The sequence below is a fragment of the Mustela putorius genome, unplaced genomic scaffold (genome assembly GCF_011764305.1).
Source record: "Mustela putorius furo isolate JIRA1106 unplaced genomic scaffold, ASM1176430v1.1 tig00003909_pilon_pilon_pilon, whole genome shotgun sequence".
Taxonomy (NCBI): domain Eukaryota; kingdom Metazoa; phylum Chordata; class Mammalia; order Carnivora; family Mustelidae; genus Mustela; species Mustela putorius.
Window position 1 is genome coordinate 9,786,056 of NW_025422057.1, and position 17,999 is coordinate 9,804,054.

Here is a 17,999-nt window from a genome sequence, read left to right on the forward strand (position 1 = left end):
GAAGACCCTCCTTCAGGTCCGTGGGCAGGTGGTCTCTCGTGTGCTGGCTCCTGAGGCTGGAGCAGGCACAGGCCAGTGTGGATGGGGCACGTTAGGACTTCGCAGCGTCAGCGTTCTTGCCGTGTTCTCTGCAAGCCATCAGTTGCCCTCTGCCCCACAGCTGAGGAAGGAAGCCTTATTGATTGCTTTCGATTCTGGCAGGGGTCCTGGCCGAGGTGGCTGGGGAGAAGGCTAGGCTAATACCTGATCTCTTGTCTCATCTTTGGCATTGAGTCTATGGTGTGGGCAAAGAGGATGTAGAAGTGTCAAAGATGAGTTACGGTCTTGCGGCTTTTTGTACGAAGACGGTCTCTTCCCCACACCTGGTGGTGGGATAGGTCGGGGCAGGGGGTGGGGAGAAAGCTGCTGCTGTCCGAGCGCGGGCGAGTGGTCTTGGCATGAGGATCTAAGTGCACTGCTGGCAATCGCAGTGCCCAGGAATGGGCTAGAACTTCATAACGGCTCCGTCAGTGCTTGCTGAACTGGAAAAATAGAGGAAAAGCAGTTTAATGCATGACTTTCTTTTCTTTTTTAAAGATTTTTATTTATTTATTTGAGAGAGCAAGAGAGAGAGAGAGAGAGTGCACATGAGCAGGGGGAGGGGGAGGGGCAGAGGGAGAGGGAGAAGCAGACTCCACACCGAGCAGGGAACCCGACATGGGCCTTGGTCCCAGGACCACGGAATCATGGCCTGAACCAAAGGCAAGCGCTTCACCTACTGAGCCACCCAGGCATCCCTGACCTGGGACTTTATATTTGGAGTTTGTGGTTCTTAACATGGCAAATTCTGAAGCGACTGCTTTTCAGAGTTGCCCGATGTCAGTCCCCTTTATAACCAGAAGATCTTGGTTGGGAAGTATTAGGTCAGCTGTCATCAAAACATCAATACAGAAATGCTGTGAGCTTTCTTCCCGTTTCAAATGATACCTTCACCAGAGCCTTTATGCCTTTGTGGGTGATGCCGCCCTTAGAATGGGGGTAGCACCCAGTTGACTGAGAGATCCTGTCGGACTTCTCACATCACAGCACAGAAGACCCCAAAGCTGCCACAGTGAGATGATGATAGATAGGGATGGAGATTTCTGGATCTTGATAGAACAACTTTTTCTTTCTTTCTCCCAGAGCCTCCCCCTCAGAGGGTTCTCTCACGAGGATTCCTCTGGGAATCCTTTCCATCACAAAGGAGTATACAAATTAACAGATCTGACTATGTGCCGGACCTGTTTCCCGTCACGTCAACTGGAAAGTGGTATTTCGCAAGACAGGTGTTGGATATTATTCTAGAAGGATCATTTGGCTGTGGCACTTTCTTTGACAAAGAAAGTCCCTTTTATTTATTTGAAAGAGTGAGAGAGAGTAAGAGAGAGAAAGAGAGCATGAGCAGGAGGAGTGAGAGAAGCAGACTCTCCTGCTGAGCAAGGTGCCCAACACGGGGCTTGACCCCAGGACCCTGGGATCATAACCCGAGCCAAAGGCAGACACGTAACTGACTGAGCCACCCAGGCACCCCAAGAAAGTCCTCATTTTATTGGGTTCAGTGTGCACTCAGGACTGGGGCTGACGTCCTTTGCATTTCGCATTTGGCCAATAGAAACAAAACCACTCTGGGTGTGAAACCATCAGTGAATGTTCGGCGGTGTTGCGGGGGGAGGGTGGCGCTGGTCTGCAGGCTGGCTTGAGGCTTCCCAGCCGGCTCAGACAGTGAGAAATGGGGCCTCTTGTGAGCTGGGTGACTCTCGGGACTCTTCTCTGTAGGCGACGCTGACAGCAAGGGGTATCGAGAAGCAGTTCTGTGTTCAGTTCTGAGTTTGCCTCTAAGAAAACAAATGAGGTTTTATCATTTAACTTCTCGTGTTGTTTGCACCAAAGGGAGGCATTTCTTGTTTGCTCAGATGGGCTGAAAGCTTTTCCTTCTGCTTGAATCACCCCAGGAGCAAAATACAGCATCGAAGATTTTTGGCATGGTCGATTTTTCTAGACTTCCTCTAGGGCGAAGGCCTTTCCATGGTGGAAGTTGATTAACCTGTGAACATTATTTTCGTAGACCTCTTCCCACATCGGTACGTGTTGTCTATTTCCTTCTTATTCGTGACCCCTATGCTCTTCTGGATCTCAGCTTATTTAATCATTTCCCTCTGGGTGGGTGTTTAGGCAGTTTCAAAAGAGGCAAGCTTTGTGCACACTGTAGTTGGCTGCCTGGGCGACTCTTTTTCTGGGCTGGATTTCTAGAGCAGGGCTCACTGATGTCAGTGAAACATCTCCAACCTAAAGAGGTCCGTTTTGAGTACTGCCGTCTCTGGGGACTCCCCAGTGATGTGATTTTTAGCTTCTCTGCAGGTCATTTGAGAGAAGTCATTCTGATCTGGAGTTCAGCAGGAAGGTATGTTTCATTCTGGGACTTTGGAAAAACATCTCCAGCATGTTCTTCCCATGGAGGGAACCCAGCTATGCAGACACCAGCTGATAATCTTACATTCCTGAGAGATGTCGCACCCCCTGTGGCAAGTAGCGGGGTGCTGAGGCTCTGGGACGTGGCTCCCAGCGTGACCGCTCTCAGCTGTGTTTACCCCAGCACCACTGGAGCGAGCGCGTGGAGACTGACGTCTGAGTTTTACATCAGCGTGAAAACCAAGCACAAGACAGGGAGGGCCCCTGTGCGGAGTCTTTGTGTCAGAACAGAGAAAAGCTCTCAGTAAACTGGGCAAGGTAAATACACTTAACTAATTGAGAAGGCAGGTTTTCCGTGACCCTAGAAATAGATCTTGTTCGCTCTGAGATAGAGTCACCTTTGCCATGTCTCCTTTAAAAAAAAAAAAAAAAAAAAAGGTGGCAAAGCATGTATAACAGAATGTCCCATTTTGGTCAATTTCGAATGTGCAGTTTAGTGGCATGAAATAGACATTTACACGGTTCTGCAACGATCACCACCATCTATGCCCAGAACTTTGCTTCGTCCCGAAGCCACGTCTCTCTTTAACCAGAGGACAGGCCTTTTTGACCCTCTCTTGGACGTAACTTCGTGGTCACCTAAGAGTCTTCAGTTCTGGTTTAACTTTTAAAGGCACAGAGCTCAGGTTATCGTAAACATTTGGGGGTGTGAATAACACACAGCTCTGCTCTGGTAATTTGCCCAAGAAGACCTAAATTGACACCCAGCTGGTAGAAGCCACTCAGCCCCCAGCCACATAATACAGTCGATGACATTAATTAGGGAAGGCACTTTGCCTCCACCTGTTTTGGTCTTCCCAGGCCACCTGACCACGGCCAGCACTTCGCCTCGTTCTCCACCTCATCGAGCAAGCACAAAGGAATTAGTGGTGTTTTGCTTCTAGCATTTCACATGGTGCAGCCTCCCTAAGTCCACTGAGGGTCTTTGACGCTGGAGGGAAGACACTGTGGCTCTCCCCAGACAGGCCTGGTCTGCAGACATTTTTGCTCTCTCTGTAGGAAAATTGTGTATGTTTTAGAGGAAGCTGGACCCCCACCCTGCCCAGTTCTGCAAGGCTTTCAGGATCAGATGTTCAGGCAGGGGGACAATGAGGCTCAGCTTAGCTCGGGACAGAGAGGCAGAGCAACACACCAGTGACCTTCTACAAAAAGGCATTTTTCCTTTTTTTAAATTTATTCCAGGTGCTCAATACCCCAGGCCACTCCGTCTCTTCTAGAAGATGACAAGTCGGAATGCCCGGTCTTGGTACTCAGACTCTTAATAAAAGAGATCAGTCCTACGAACCCTTTTTAGTTCTGACCTTCTTTTGTGCCCATCCCTAGAGGCTGGAGAAAACATAGGGAAAACAAAACTCAGAGCCCAACTCGATCTCTCTCGTGTGTGTGGAGTGTGTCAGGTAGAGGCTTGACAAGGCAATGAACTCGTTCTACTAATTGTAATTAGCGCGAGGTCTCTGGCAGGTTATTGGGCTCCTCGGACTTCAGAGGGCTTTGATCGCCTCTTGCTAACTGGGTTAGTGCGTTCTTTTATGCAGCAAAAGCAACTACTACCTGCTCTTTAGAAAATCATTCGAGGTTAGGCTTTAGAGAAAGAATTCTCCATTGTTTTCACTTGTCCTCCAAATCGCGTAGAACGTTCTTTCCCTATTCAGCACCTTGGAGTTGCTAAGAAACTACCATTTTAGAGGAAGGGTAATTAAATTTTGATTTCAATTTAAGGACAGAGCAGGCAAGGTTCTCTATGCTCCTTACGTGAATGGGTGCCCCAGAGCAGGAGACCTGCTGTTTCCAGATCAATACTGGCCACTTGGCGTGATTCGAGTCTCTGGGTGTTTTGCTGCCCAGAGAACAGATTTGAAATGGTTCTTTGTGACAAGCGCTGCTGAACTTTTGGGGGAGAAATACTCAGGAGACTAGTGTGTGCTGGGAAACCTGCAACTCTGGGCTTGATTAATTTATAGGTGTAATTTAAGAACCTGGTCTCCTTCTGATCCCCGGGATGCGTGTTTACTGAGCCTGTAGGCATGAGGCCTGTCTGCTCTGTGGACATTTTTTATGGCCTTTGCTATGTCAGAGCTGAAGTTGTAGATCTCTTATGAGCCAAGCATATTATTATGTCCAGAGGAGGACTGGCATGTTATAAAGTTTCAGTGGTCAATTAACAAAGATTTATTCTTTGTCACTCAGGTATTTTCTCTTTCTCAATAATTACCTCTTGGAACGAAGCAGGCTGTTTTCCGCCTGCTTTTTCTGGTTGTGGCCCCCAGTGTCAGAGCAGGACCCGAGAGGGTCAGTCTCGAAATTCAGACTCGGAGCAGCTGGGCCTTCCACTTGGGGAGCATGGACTGGCTTGGAGCTCCTGACCAAAGGGAGTGAGAGCGAGTGAACCCACGGGGGAGAGAACGTATTTTTTAAAGCACTTCAGTCTGTGTTTACTACGCATCGGTTTGGCGGAGCCTCATTCCAGCCGGGCAGCCAACTGCCCCACCGGCAGCAGCCGCACACCCTGGGCTTCGTTCCCTTCTGTCTCAAGCTGGAATTCGCACAGGGGCCCAAGAGCCGCTCCTTTAAAGGTGCACGACCGGGTTCGGGTCCGCACCCTGTCCACGTGCCACCCGCTGCACTCAGGATGTATCTTTTAAAAATCCCAGGAAGGACGCAGGGGTTGAGCTGCTCATCAGCCTTTCTGTTTTTCCTTCTATTTATGTCACTGCCCCTGGAAAGAGAAAAGTCTGTTTTCTGTAAGATCTGAGAGTTAAACACGCAGTAAGAGAACCTTGCCTAAAACCGTCAAACCTTCCTGGTAGAGGCTGTCATTTTTTGTTATCCCATAGAGAGATGGACCAGCTCTGAGTGTTAGTGTGCAACCCAGAGAGAATTCATTGACTTCTTCTTTTCGTATCAGCCTGTTGCCCCAGGCGTTGGAAACCTGAGGGGTTTGCTGTGCCCGGGGCCTTGTGAGGTTCTGGGGAGAGCATGTTAACCTTTGTGGGGGGATGGTTTTTGTGCCCACCATCACTGCCCTGTTCCGGGGCGCTGGCCATGGAAGTCCCCTCTCTGCAGGAGCTACTGCCCGCACCCTGCTCTCCCCCCCCCCCCCCGCCGTGTTTCAGAAGCTGGAACTTCTGTCATCCCCTTGCTGCTGATCACTGCTCTTTCGGGTCTAACAGACACCAGAAAAGAGTGATCGCTGAAGGTTTTGAGAAGAGGCACAGCCCTCTGCAGATCCTGGCATCCTGGGACCTCTTCCAAGATGTTTGGGGCCTGGTCTCAGACTTGTTTAAGGGCAGAGAATAAGGTTGCAAAGGAAATCAAAGCCTGATGTGGAGAAACGAAACATGAGGCCTACTGACTTTTTAAAAACATTTTAAATAACATTCTCTAAGGTTTCATTTTATACCGAAGGCAGCTGTAATAAGTTTTGGAAGACGGTGTAAGGTTTCGATTACAGAGCGATCCCGACTTGCAGTTTCTGTACCAAAAGTGAGAAAGGGCGGAGGGAAGCCGGGCTGCTTGAGAGGTTATTTTGTAGAAGGTGAGAAAATGTGAAAGGATACATTCAGGACTGCAAGCGGCAACTTTGGGTGCCCTGTAATTTGCAAACGCAATAACATTAAACCATTGCAAGGACCCCCCCCCCCCCGGTGGAAATAGTCCGGATAGCGATGGAATAACTTAATAAGTGGAACAAGGCAGCGCGCTGACCACAAGTGAACAAGGCTGCGGCTCTGCGTGGGCCCTGCCAGTGCTGTCCCAGGGACTGCATTCCCTGCTGAAGGCTGGCGCAGGCCAGAGATGCCGGCCTTATGAAAGCACTCATTGTTCCCAGGACATCGTTATTTGGTATTACAAGCACAGTGTTTGCTTGTGAAACGATTTATTGGAAACAAGTATGTTTAAGAAGGAGAACTTGGTTTGAAATTCAGTTGATCTGGCTTATGACATTTAAGGTTTTATAGGGCCTTTGTTTCTAAGAATAAATATTTAGGTCCATTGTAAATATTTATCTCGAAACACACAAACACGGGCACACAAAACTGGAAAACTGAGCCAGGGAACGAAAGGGTACCTAAAATGCACTTCTCTGCGGGAAAGGGCAAACTACCTCAATATGAGGTATGTGTGAAGGAGGGGGTTTTGTGAGCTTGGCTGGCAGTGTCTAGCCCAGAGGACAGATTCCCCTCTCACGAGGCGTCATGGGAGGAGGCCTGGTGAGGACAGAGTGTGTGTGTGTGTATACACTTGACTCTGTTCTCCTCTTGTGGCTGGGGCTCGCTGGGATTAAACCAACCTTGCCCCTGCCGGCTCCAAGCCTGGTGCCACATGACCGGGAGGCTTGCCGTGGCCCATTGCAGAGATGGCATGTCCGCCAAAGGGTGAGGCTTCCGGTCATGTTTCTGGTCATCCATGGTCGTGAAAATATCATAGCTTTGAGATTTTCTGCCCACAAAAGTAGGCTTTCTGGGTTCTTTGTTCAGCCTCCAGGGTAATGTCCCGCAAATGAATGACTTTTTTGGAGGCTCTGAAATCCTTATCTTTTTAATCTGAAAGTGTAGATGTCTCTGAAGTGATGGGAGATACTGGAATGAAATGTGCTAAGAGTAACCCACTAGCATTTCTTTCTTTTCTTTTCCTTTTTTAAAAAAGTTTTTAAAGACCAACAGGCTTGTGCAGTAAAATCAATTTACATGTGGTTTGGTTTGTGTCCAACAAATTCCACCAAATACTATTTTAAGGCCCAAATATAGAAGGGTTTCAATATCTATCATTGTCATTTGCTGTTTCCAGTCCAGCACACGGGGACACTCAGGTACAGGGTGGAGGCATCTTTGGTGTGTTGGGTTGGCTGGGATCTCTTCCTGCCCGCGGCCATTTCTTAAGCCGGGGGTGAAAGGCAGAGGCCTCTGCAGTGCGGGGAGACAGGTAGGCTGGCTTGTAGGTAAGGTAAGAGGCTTACGTGCAGGTAAGGTGGGGCAGGACGATGTGTGTGTGGACGGCTGGACGGGCGATTGGGTATGTGCCGCCCTTGACCAAACTGCCTTGTAGGAAGCTGGCCGTCGGCTTGTGATTCTAGAGCTTTTGTGGACGGGATCACGCAGTGGGCGGCTCGGTTACCAGTTTCTTAAGGACACTTGTGTGCAGTTTCTCATGGACCTTGAACTACAGGATTTCTCTAGAGATCCCCTTGAAACCGGAGAAGGACTTTTGCAGAACTTTTTGCTTCGGCAAGGCACGTGAGGGTGGGAAGTGATGGCTACCATGCCCTCTGTGGGGCTTCCTTAAACGTGGCCTAGAACGTCACCAGGATTGGGGGACTGGGGTCTGTCTGTGTTTCTTTTGGTGCCACATCTAAATGAGGAACGTCTCCTTGTGCACCTAGCATTGAGCAGACGGTAACACTCAGTATATATCGAGAAAATGAAGGGGTGAATGGGGACTAAAAGGGGTGAAGTCCACAGTCAAGAGATGAAACCCATTGTTCATCCAGTCTGTTTATCACCTTGAATTCGTGCTTTTGGTTTCTCTTTCCAAACAAGAAACGGAGGTCTTCTCAGAGCACCTTAGTGATGTTTTGGGAGACACTGAGTCCAGGAGCCATTTTGGTGTTCTAGGTGACCTTGGGCTTGTCCCTTGCCCGTGACCTTAATCTTAGGATCAAAGTGAGTCTCCACTATTATCCCAAGGGGGACAAGTGAAGAGGTCCCCGTCCCCCTGCTGTTTTTTCCCATTGTCAAAGAAAACCTTTCCCCTTGTTTGGTGAGCGGCCACAGACAACCATACCTTGACATATCAGAAGATCTTCTGTGTGTTTTCTAAGTAAGTATTCTTTTTACAAGGGTCGCGCTCTAGCAGTCTCCTTTGAAGTCGGTTTTGTTATACATTGGGCCGCGGTGATATTTCAAAGGAGTCAGCCAGCAGACTTGAGGCCTCTTAGGCTTGTGTTCACGAACACCTACCTTCTGGACAACACAACTTATTTATTCGTCTCCCTCCCCGCTCCCCAGAGCGATCGCCACACCGGCCCATCCTCCAAGCTGGACTGCCGGCCAACGCCTCCACCGTGGTGGGAGGTGACGTCGAGTTCGTCTGCAAAGTGTACAGCGACGCGCAGCCCCACATTCAGTGGATCAAACACGTAGAAAAGAACGGCAGCAAATACGGGCCCGACGGGCTGCCTTACCTCAAGGTGCTGAAGGTGAGGACTTTCTGGATCTCAAGGGACCCGCGGGGGTCTCCGTCGTGGACGTCGGGGGCAGTTTCTCCGATTTCCTGTTGGATCTGGGAGAGGACCAGTCTCCCATTTGACCAGCCAGGGGAGAGTGTGTTAGGGGATTAGCAGATTATTAGACTCGCTAGTAAAATTGCAGAAGGGAACTGGGGGCAGGGTGGGGTGGGGAGGAAGGGCTATTCGAGTGGGAGCTGGAATAATTCAGCTATTTATCAGCCCCGAGATCTCCGACGGGGCATTGAGGCTTAGCTGCATGTCCATAAAAGTGGGGGTCGCAATGCCGCTGCCTCTAGCAGAGTCCACGGGATGGTGTGCGTTGAGAGAGCTCTGTAAACTCGAGGCGAGGTACCAGCACTTACCGTGATGCTGATGTCTCCGTCTCTTAGTATGACATGAGGATCGAATTGGCATAGCCATCTGTCCAAAGCAATTCACGTTTTATTTTCAGAAGAGGGCTTTTAGCCTTGGAAGCTCGTTCACCTGCGGCTTAGACAATAAACTTTATTTTTATTTTTATTTTTTTAAAGATTTTATTTATTTACTTGACAGACAGAGATCACAAGTAGGCAGAGAGGCAGGCAGAGAGAGAGAGAGGGAGAAGCAGGCTCCCTGCTGAGCAGAGAGCCCGCTGTGGGGCTCGATCCCAGGACCCTGGAATCATGACCTGAGCCGAAGGTAGAGGCTTTAACCCTTTGAGCCACCCAGTTGCCCCGACAGTCAACTTTAGAAAATGGTTTTGCACCAGTGAAATGTTGAACAAGGAAACTTTCTCCTTGCCTTTCGCATTTGGCTCCTTGAAAGTCCCCAGTGAAGCCAGCATCAGCCTCTTTAATGTTTAGGTCTGTCTTGTTCTCCAGGGCGGTGATGGCAGGCGGCAGCTAAGTCTACAGCCTTTTCTTAGCCACCACCTACCACGTCTCCTGCATGTAGGTGCTCAAAGAGATCGTCCTTAGAAAAGGACAGTCTTCCCGTAGACCCATAGGTAGCCCCACTCAGAACTCTCAACCGGTGAGCTACTCTCCCCAGCTGAGAATCCCAGTGATCAAAAGAGCTGGAAGAAGCTGAGCAGCCCGGGGAGCCGCGGGTCGGTTCTGCTTGGTCTTGATCACACGTCCCTCCCTCCCTCTCCACGGTCGAAGCCCACGACTCAGCTCGTTAAGGCAGCCGCTTAGACCTCATGGAAGTTGTTTTCTATGCGAGTTGTTTTGGTGGTGTATTGGTGGTGGGACCATAGACAGCACAAAGTCCTTCCTGGTTGGCCGTTATATTGTTCTCCTGTGTCTGTTCCAGCACTCGGGGATTAATAGTTCCAATGCAGAAGTGCTGGCTCTGTTCAATGTGACGGAGGCGGATGCTGGGGAGTATATATGTAAGGTCTCCAATTATATAGGGCAGGCCAACCAGTCCGCCTGGCTCACTGTCCTGCCAAAACAGCAAGGTAACAATGTTTTGTGTTTTTTTTGTTTTTTGTTTTTTGTTTTTAAAAGAAGTCTGGATGTAGAAGCTGAAAAGACTTGGTGCTTTGGGAAACTGCAGGCAGCTTCTAGGATGACTCTGTGGCCTTGGTATATTCATAATCATCTTTCTTCGGTGATGCAGCTGGTAGGATGCCAGCAGCCATGGAAAAATGCCCACGATGCTCAAAGTGCTTGCTCTCCTCTCTTCTAAAGACCGCCCTCCACCCCCTCCCCCAACCCAGATTTGAAGTCGTTCCTTCTGGCTTGTCTTGTCCGGGCTGCACATTCCCCATCATGACTGTCCACCGTCAGCATTTTAAACACACGCAGGCATGCCTGTTGAATTTGGGACATTGGCGTATCAGCAGAATTCCTACCTCCTTCTGCCCCAAATTGGTAGAGAAGTGTTGGCACGCAATAATTTTTCCAACAGAATATCACTCCCTTGGTTACCCGTAATGGGTGCTTAGGAGACCCTGTCCTTGACCTTGCTGTCCCAATTGGGAGCATAATCCACCTCATGGGTGTGGACGCTGTTGAAGGCAGCCGCTGCCCTTCTCGGTTTGTCACAACTCACACTCAAATGTCTATATTGAAGGAAAAAAAAAACCCTGCAGTGTCTTTGCTACCAAGATTGTACTTTCTTCTGTTTTTTTTTTTTTTTTTTTTTTTTTACCCAACGTGAGTCAAAGTGGTGACACGTGAAAATCAGACACAATAGCCCACCCTGATTAGTGCCCCCAGGGCTGGAAGGACGTGCCAGGTGTCCACTTGGGCGCGTCTCCAGGGTTTTGCTCCCTACTGCAATAAATTTAAGACCGCACCATCCCTTCCTCAAGGTGGGAGTCTGCAGCCAACAGGACCAGAACCCAGCTGGGACTTTTGGGGTGTTCATGCTTTTGGAAAACCATCCCTCAATCCAAAGCAACACAAAGGCCAAGAGAAGGGATCTCTGTGGGTTGATTTTTCCATGCGTCTGATTGCATGCATGTCTAGGTGGTGAAGCCGGTGTGGTGACGGGCCTGTGGCGGCGAGCTGCTCAGTGTCGCTCAGTGTCTCTCGGTTGTGGGCTTTGTGGATGGGCTGCGATCGGAATCTTCTGCTGGCCAGCACCTGCCGGAGCCCCCTGGTGCAATGCCTCATGGTTCCACGGCCCCCTCCACGGTCATCCCTGTGTTGTCTAGCCTTTTCTCTTGCCTCCCTGTTTTCTAGGCCGCCGGTGTTAATACCACGGACAAAGAGATTGAGGTTCTCTATATCCGGAATGTAACTTTTGAGGATGCTGGGGAGTATACGTGCTTGGCGGGTAATTCTATTGGGATATCCTTTCACTCTGCATGGTTGACCGTTCTGCCAGGTACATACTGCTCTTTCTCTCCATGGTTTTTTCCCTTTTCTGGGTTGATTGCTATAAAATTAACACAGCTTCTGTTCTCAGAAACAGCCCCTTTAATGCCGGCATAAAGATTTTGCAAAATGTTGAAAATTATCCCCCGGGGATAAGAATGTTGCCTTTGGAAATTCACTTACAATGAGATCCCACACTCACATTTATGATCAAGTGAAATTTCATCCTTAAAACCCAAAGGGATCTTAACATTTTCAGTGAGTCAATGTATAAATTCACCCATCCGCAGTTCTCTGAAAGAAGACATGGCAATTACTTTGTAAAATTCAAAGTAATTTTTTCTCATTTCAAATTCCATTTCACTAAAATCCCATATGTACTTTGATCACGTGGTTCCACTCTCTCTTTTCAATGGTACGTGACTAGAGGGATGTACGTTGGGGTGCCTGGGGAGAAGCACCCTGGCATGTAGGACGTACAGAAGCAGTGTGTTACCTACCTTGGGAATCGGTGGCTTGCTGCATGTTGCAATGAAATGGACCCTCCGTTTGCTTTTCCTGCAAAGCATGCTCGCGCCGACGTGGGCTTGATGTGATTTCCGCCCTTCGGAGAAATCAACATCAGCGAAGCCCTGTTGCTACATGCTGCTGTGGTCTGGGTCTTCGACCAGCATCTCTGTCCTAGTTGAACCTCTCCTGATAACCACGGTCTACTTTGATGCATCTGTCTCTGTCATTTCCTTTGTGAAGCTGCCTAGACTGGTTTGCTAGCTCGTGATGTTCCACTCCAGTTCCTAATGCCTTATTTCTAGAGTAAAGTGCCTACCTGCATGCTTGTTTTTATATCTAGTAAAAAGAAATTGATCATTTCATTTTGTGCTGTGCTGCTGGGAGTTTTGACTATCTTGCAAGTATTTTTTTCTGATTAAAATGGATAAGCTTTAAATAATACCATTGCATCCATTTTGCCTTTTGTTTTGAGTCTGCTCTGTGAATATTTGCTTTGAAACAATGAGATGCCTTTTACTTTGAGCTTGCTTTTACTTGTAGTACTGCATTCTACAGGGGCCTAATTGGCCCTTCTTAACGATTTGCCTGACAGTACTAGCACATTAACTAAGGATGCAGTCCGAGAAAAATACCGTTTGGAAATACACTGCTTGTAGCTCCATGACCACTGAGGACGGAGGAGGGAGCAGATAGTATTTTAAGTCGATCTAAGAACGTGTTACCTTAAGTAATTCCATGGATATGCACACGTCATACCGTTTCTATTTTTTCTTTGAGAGAAAAGTTGTAGTGACCTCAATCTAACCAGAAAACACAAATCTTAAATGGTAATTGAAATTGATTAAGGGATATTAGAAACATCCCATGGTACGGATGGAATGATTGTGTATCAAAGGCGATTCGGTCTTTAAATTCAGTGCTTTCCTTTGTTCCGTTAAATAATATGCTGGACTGTGGTAAGACATTGGAAACCTTTCCGGACCAGCCTACTAGATGAATATTTACTTCATTTCATATGGAAGTGTGTTCATCGGGGGGAAGTCACCCCGTCGCATCCTCCTTTGGAAGGACTTACCCAAATAAGGGGGACGTTCCATCTGGTCACATGCGAAAGTGGGCGTTGTTTATATTTAGGAATTTTTAATTTGGTTTGCATCAGAGATCCCCTCGGAAGACAGCTTTTTTCTTTTTCTTTCTTTCTTTCTTTCTTTTTTTTTTTTTTTAACAAGTATGGATAACTGTCCTATTCTGTCCACATATGTGACAGAATGTGGCCCCGTAGCCTGCCCTTCGTGGCTTGGAGCCAGCCAGTCTGTGACAATCACTGGATTGTAGAGGCCCGTTGCGGCGAGAGATAGTGGCTGCTCGGGCCCTGGTGGTCCATCGGGCAGGCCTTGGTCACTCACCCTCATTTGGGAGTGGTGCAGGGCAGGCCCATAGCCCGTGCCATTCTGCAGCACGGAGGCAATGGGAAGCCTGTCGTTGGGAATGGTCATCACCATGTGTTTCGTTTAGCTGTCCGGGATGCGTCATCAACCCCGTGTCCTAACTCTGTGGCCTGCTTATCTGTTCCTCCCCTGTGGTGTCCACTCCAGCTCCTGTAAGAGAGAAGGAGATCACGGCTTCCCCAGACTACCTGGAGATAGCCATTTACTGCATAGGGGTCTTCCTAATTGCCTGTATGGTGGTGACGGTCATCTTGTGCCGAATGAAGACCACGACCAAGAAGCCAGACTTCGGCAGCCAGCCAGCCGTGCACAAGCTGACGAAGCGGATCCCCCTGCGGAGACAGGTAACAGAAAGTAGATAAAGAGTTTAAAGAAATGTACTCCTCCCTGCACGCTCCAGCCAGCGCCCCGCTCTCTTTCTGGGCTACGGTATCATCTACTTCTGCGAGCTTCAGTGCGCCACGTGCCTCTCAGTGGCTCTCCAGTTAGTGTTTGGGGCTCAGAGAGTCCAATTCTGGTGCAGCAGTGGGGTCTGCTGGGTCAAGTTCCAAGGGCAAGAAAGTGGGTCGGTGTGAGACTCTGGGAGCTAACTGGCAGGACTGGAAAGAACACAGGGAGGCCATGCCCTTGTGTGTTCGAGGCTCAAGTGTAACCGTCTTTTGGAATCATAGGCCACTTTTGTCCCCTGTGATCTAATGCTGTTTTTGAGACAGGCTTGTGCCACTAGTTGGAAAGGGAGGGACTCTAGTTCTCTTTCACTTATTATTATTTTTTTTAATCAAGGTCAGAAACTTACGCCCTGGAGATGAAACTGAACTACTGCTTGATTTAAACCAGACTATGATGTCTCTAGTAACTGGGTTTTGGCTCGACCTCTCTGATTCTTAAAATAGACGTGTACACATATATTATGTGTTATTGTTAATCGTTCGCAAGTGCGGCTGTGGATTTGGTGGTAGAAAGATTTTTATACTGAATGAGCAACAGATTGTTCTTAACCCTGTGTCTGGCCTTTGGTGGTTACTTTTCACTCGTGTGTCCCTCCTGATGGGTGTCGTCTTGCTGTGGAGAGGCAGGGCAAGATAGAGCCTCTGCTGCCTCTGCTGCCTCTGCTGTAACCCACAGCTGCAAAGCTGAGTGGGACAGGATGTGCTTTGACTCCTTCCTCTGTGTTCCTGAACATGCAAGGGGAAAGGCAGATGTGAATGACAAGGGTTTACAAGTCAATATTGGGAACTTTGTTCCGATCAAGGAATTTCTTTGGCGGAAGCAAGTGAAATGCCTAACGCATGGCTCTGTGGCAGCGTGTGCGTTAGTGGAATGTACGGGGGCCTCTGTTAAAAATTGCAGATTCCCTGGTCTTCACCCCAGAGGCGTGTCATCCAGCAGATGTAGACTGGGGCCAGGAATCTGTATTTTAAGTGGATCCTTAGGTGATTCTGAAATGCACTCTGAGAAACTCTGGGTGAATCCCAGCCCGGCCCCTGCCGCCACCCCCTCCCACCCCCCCGGGACTTCAGGTGACGATGACATTTTCTGGGGCAGGCATTAGCACGGATTAGGAACCGGTCGGCCAGCCGCAGCTTTGGCATGGCTCTGGCTGTTCCCAACCCGGCTCCATACTCCTGGCTGAATGGGTCCCTGTTGACTTCTCTGGAGCCATGAATCAAGCAGCTCTTTATTCTTCTTAGAGGCTGAGCGTGGCATTCGAAGTGTGTGTCAAGTGCTGGTGGTTGCCCAGACTGTTAAGAGCAAGGGAAGTAAAGGTGCCCATTGGGTGACTCCTGCCACCAAGATTGCTATTGTTATTAAAATGACGCCACCATCATTCTTGGGGCCTTCCAGAGCAGCAATGATGGGGCCGCTTGCCTGACTTTGGGAGAATCCAGTCTGAAGGTGACTCTCAACATGGCCAGGTGGTGCCTTCAGTGACCTTCAGGGGCTATGGCCACCCCTCTCCCTCCCTCCTCCTTTCCAGTCACCTCTGGGCCATTCTTCCAGCCACCATCTTGAGAACCTGACCTCAGGGAGTTGCAAAAGGGAGTGGTGTTCCCATCTCTATTATTAATTTTTTTTCTAATAGGGGAAAAATGCTACCTTCTGGAGGAAACCTGCAATTTGGTGTCGCTAGACCATTGGCCCGTAATGATGTCATCATCTTTTTCTGCCACTGCGACAGTGCTCTTCTCTTTACTTAAATATAAAAGACCCAGTTGCCCTTAAAATCTCCTTGACTCAGCCCTAGTCATTGTATTTCCGCTGCTCTTTGGCTGACTGGCCTTTTTGCTTTGTCTGCACTTTGGCTCGTCATTCTTTCTGCACTCGCCCCTGCATAGCCAAAGGGAACATTAGCTTTTCTCTTTTTCTTCTCCTTCTTCTTCCTTTATTTATCATAGTTTTCTGAGTGCTTGATCTAACCCAGGTTCCATGCAAGATAAGACCTGTCACCTTCCAGTGTTATTGGCCATCATCGTTTAGGATGTAGCTGTCTTGGGTTGTAGCAGCGTCAAGGAGAATAAGAGAAGCAGAGGAAGGTGAGCAAATAGCCATGCCCTGGAGAGGGGGAGGGGAACCAGCAGATCTCGGGGAGATTAATTGATTTGGGGGAGTGTTGATTATTCATTTGGGGGAAGGTTGACACCCCTCACCAACTCTTATGTGTTAAAATGGGTGTGTGATTCTTGACAACGAGCACGGCCCCTTTGGTGGGGAAGGAGATGCCTATCAGGTATCTGGATAAAAGAGGGTTATTGGGCTGTAGCTGGAATGAAAACCCCATAAAGGCTGGCAGATATGTTGATGACAGCGAAAATACCACAGGGATGCCAAGCATGCCTTTACCTGGCGACAGGTGAGCCTGTAATCAGATGTCTTGAGGATGGGTTCTTTCTAGTTACTTGCAAGGCCACTTTTCAGGCTGTATCTGCCCAAGCTCCTCTACCACACAGGGAACACTGAGTGTCTTCATGGTGGAGTCCGAGTGTTATCTTCTTGGCCCTGACCCTCGCCCTCCCCCAACACACATACACACAACGTCTCCCTCAGCTCAGTCCATCATTGTTCTCTGTTTAGAACAAGAGGAGTGGTGTTCTTATTTTTCCTTCTCTCTCTCTCTCTCTCTCTTTTTTTAAATCCCTCTCTGAGTTTTTCCTTCGTGACATTTACTCATTGGTCCTGGACTTAACTGTTATAAGACCGACATTTCAGTTTGTTATTTTATTTGAGTCAAAAATACTTTTTCCTCGGGTAGCTCAGAAGAAATTCCTTGTGTTCCTGTCCCAGTAAGCAGGAGTTTTTTGAGGTTCTTTATGCATTTTGAAGCTTGAGGAAAGGGGGGAACTTTCTGGTTGTGGGGGAGGTGGGTGGCACACAGCATCTCCCCGTGTCCCTCGACCGGGGTTCACCCTGCTTTCAGCGCTGGGGCTTGGACGCCGTGCCCAGCCCCTGGCTCGCCCGCTCTCACTCCTCTGGAATCGGCATGATCAAGGTGGAGGCCAGCCCGGAGAGTGTGTCCTCGTGCGCTTGTCAGTGCTAATGCAGGTATCGGGGGCTGCCCGTGGACGGCTGTAGTCATTAGGAGGCAGCCTCTGCATGGCCACGCGTGCAAGAGAGGGCTCCGCGTTCCCTGGACGCACGCATCACTTGGGCATCGCTGGAGGGGGCTGCGAGGAAATTGCGGAGGTTTCTTTAGGAAGCATGAGCTACTTTGCTGAGTTTGGTCAATCCGGTTTTCAGTGAGTACCTCGACTTTCTTCTCTGGAGCCAGAAGTCTCCAGAGGGCAGGATGAAGATTTCCCTTTTGCCATAAACAGGTAAACCCATCTCCTAGGTGGGGAGGGACACACGTGCATGCAGCGCACACTCGCACTCCTACTGGCCTCTGAGAAGGGCCTATGGGGTACTTTTTGTGAGACTTTAGTTTTGCCATCTTGGTTGCTGATACAGGTGGATCAGGGGCATCTTTTGTAACAGTATCTTTGAGGTGAGTGGCATAATCCCAGAGACCTCCTGAACGGGACAGAAGATGTGGGGGTCGGGGAGGCCTGGCTGGGTAGCAGGGGATTCAGGAGCCAGTTCTTGGGGCTGCGCACTAATGGGTATTAAACGCACTGAGCCCTGTGAAGGCGGGTTGCACTCTTAGAAGCTCATTCATTGTCTAGCAGCCAGATACCATGATCTTGGCATATTCTCCATGGTTTGGTCAGTCATGGGGTCTAATGAGACCTCCCTGGTTCCAGAACACACATGGGTAATGAGATTGGCCATGGGTGGCTCCCTGCACTCTGCCCTTCCATGTGGGCGCCCCCATTGGGCTGCTCTCCCCCCTCAGCCTTCCAGAGACAGGGCGGCGTGAGATCTGGTTTGGATTTTGGCTCCTGGGATCTTCTAGAAGAACCAGCCCATCCAGGACTGGGGAGCCATTGCTCCGATGGGTTGAGTCATGGAGTCCAGGGAGCAGCATGGGGGAGGCAGAGACCTAGTGAAGGAGACGAGTGACAAAAACACCTCGTCTGATGACTT

At 49.2% G+C, this 17,999-nt stretch overlaps 1 protein-coding gene across 16 annotated transcripts in view; it reads left to right on the forward strand.

Annotated features, from left to right (window-relative positions):
• Window positions 1-17,999, forward strand: part of FGFR2 (fibroblast growth factor receptor 2) — a 103,212-nt gene that overhangs the window by 57,217 nt on the left and 27,996 nt on the right. For 5 of the 16 annotated variants that reach the window (XM_004751808.3, XM_004751803.3, XM_004751810.3 and 2 more), the window contains 3 exons: window positions 8,493-8,683; window positions 10,007-10,154; window positions 13,626-13,828. In XM_004751808.3, the coding sequence (XP_004751865.1) occupies window positions 8,493-8,683; window positions 10,007-10,154; window positions 13,626-13,828 (542 nt within the window). Of the gene's footprint in view, window positions 1-8,492; window positions 8,684-10,006; window positions 10,155-11,385; window positions 11,531-13,625; window positions 13,829-17,999 lie in introns of all 16 variants that reach the window. The other 11 variants (XM_004751805.3, XM_045068902.1, XM_013055752.2 and 8 more) reach the window with 3 other exon arrangements.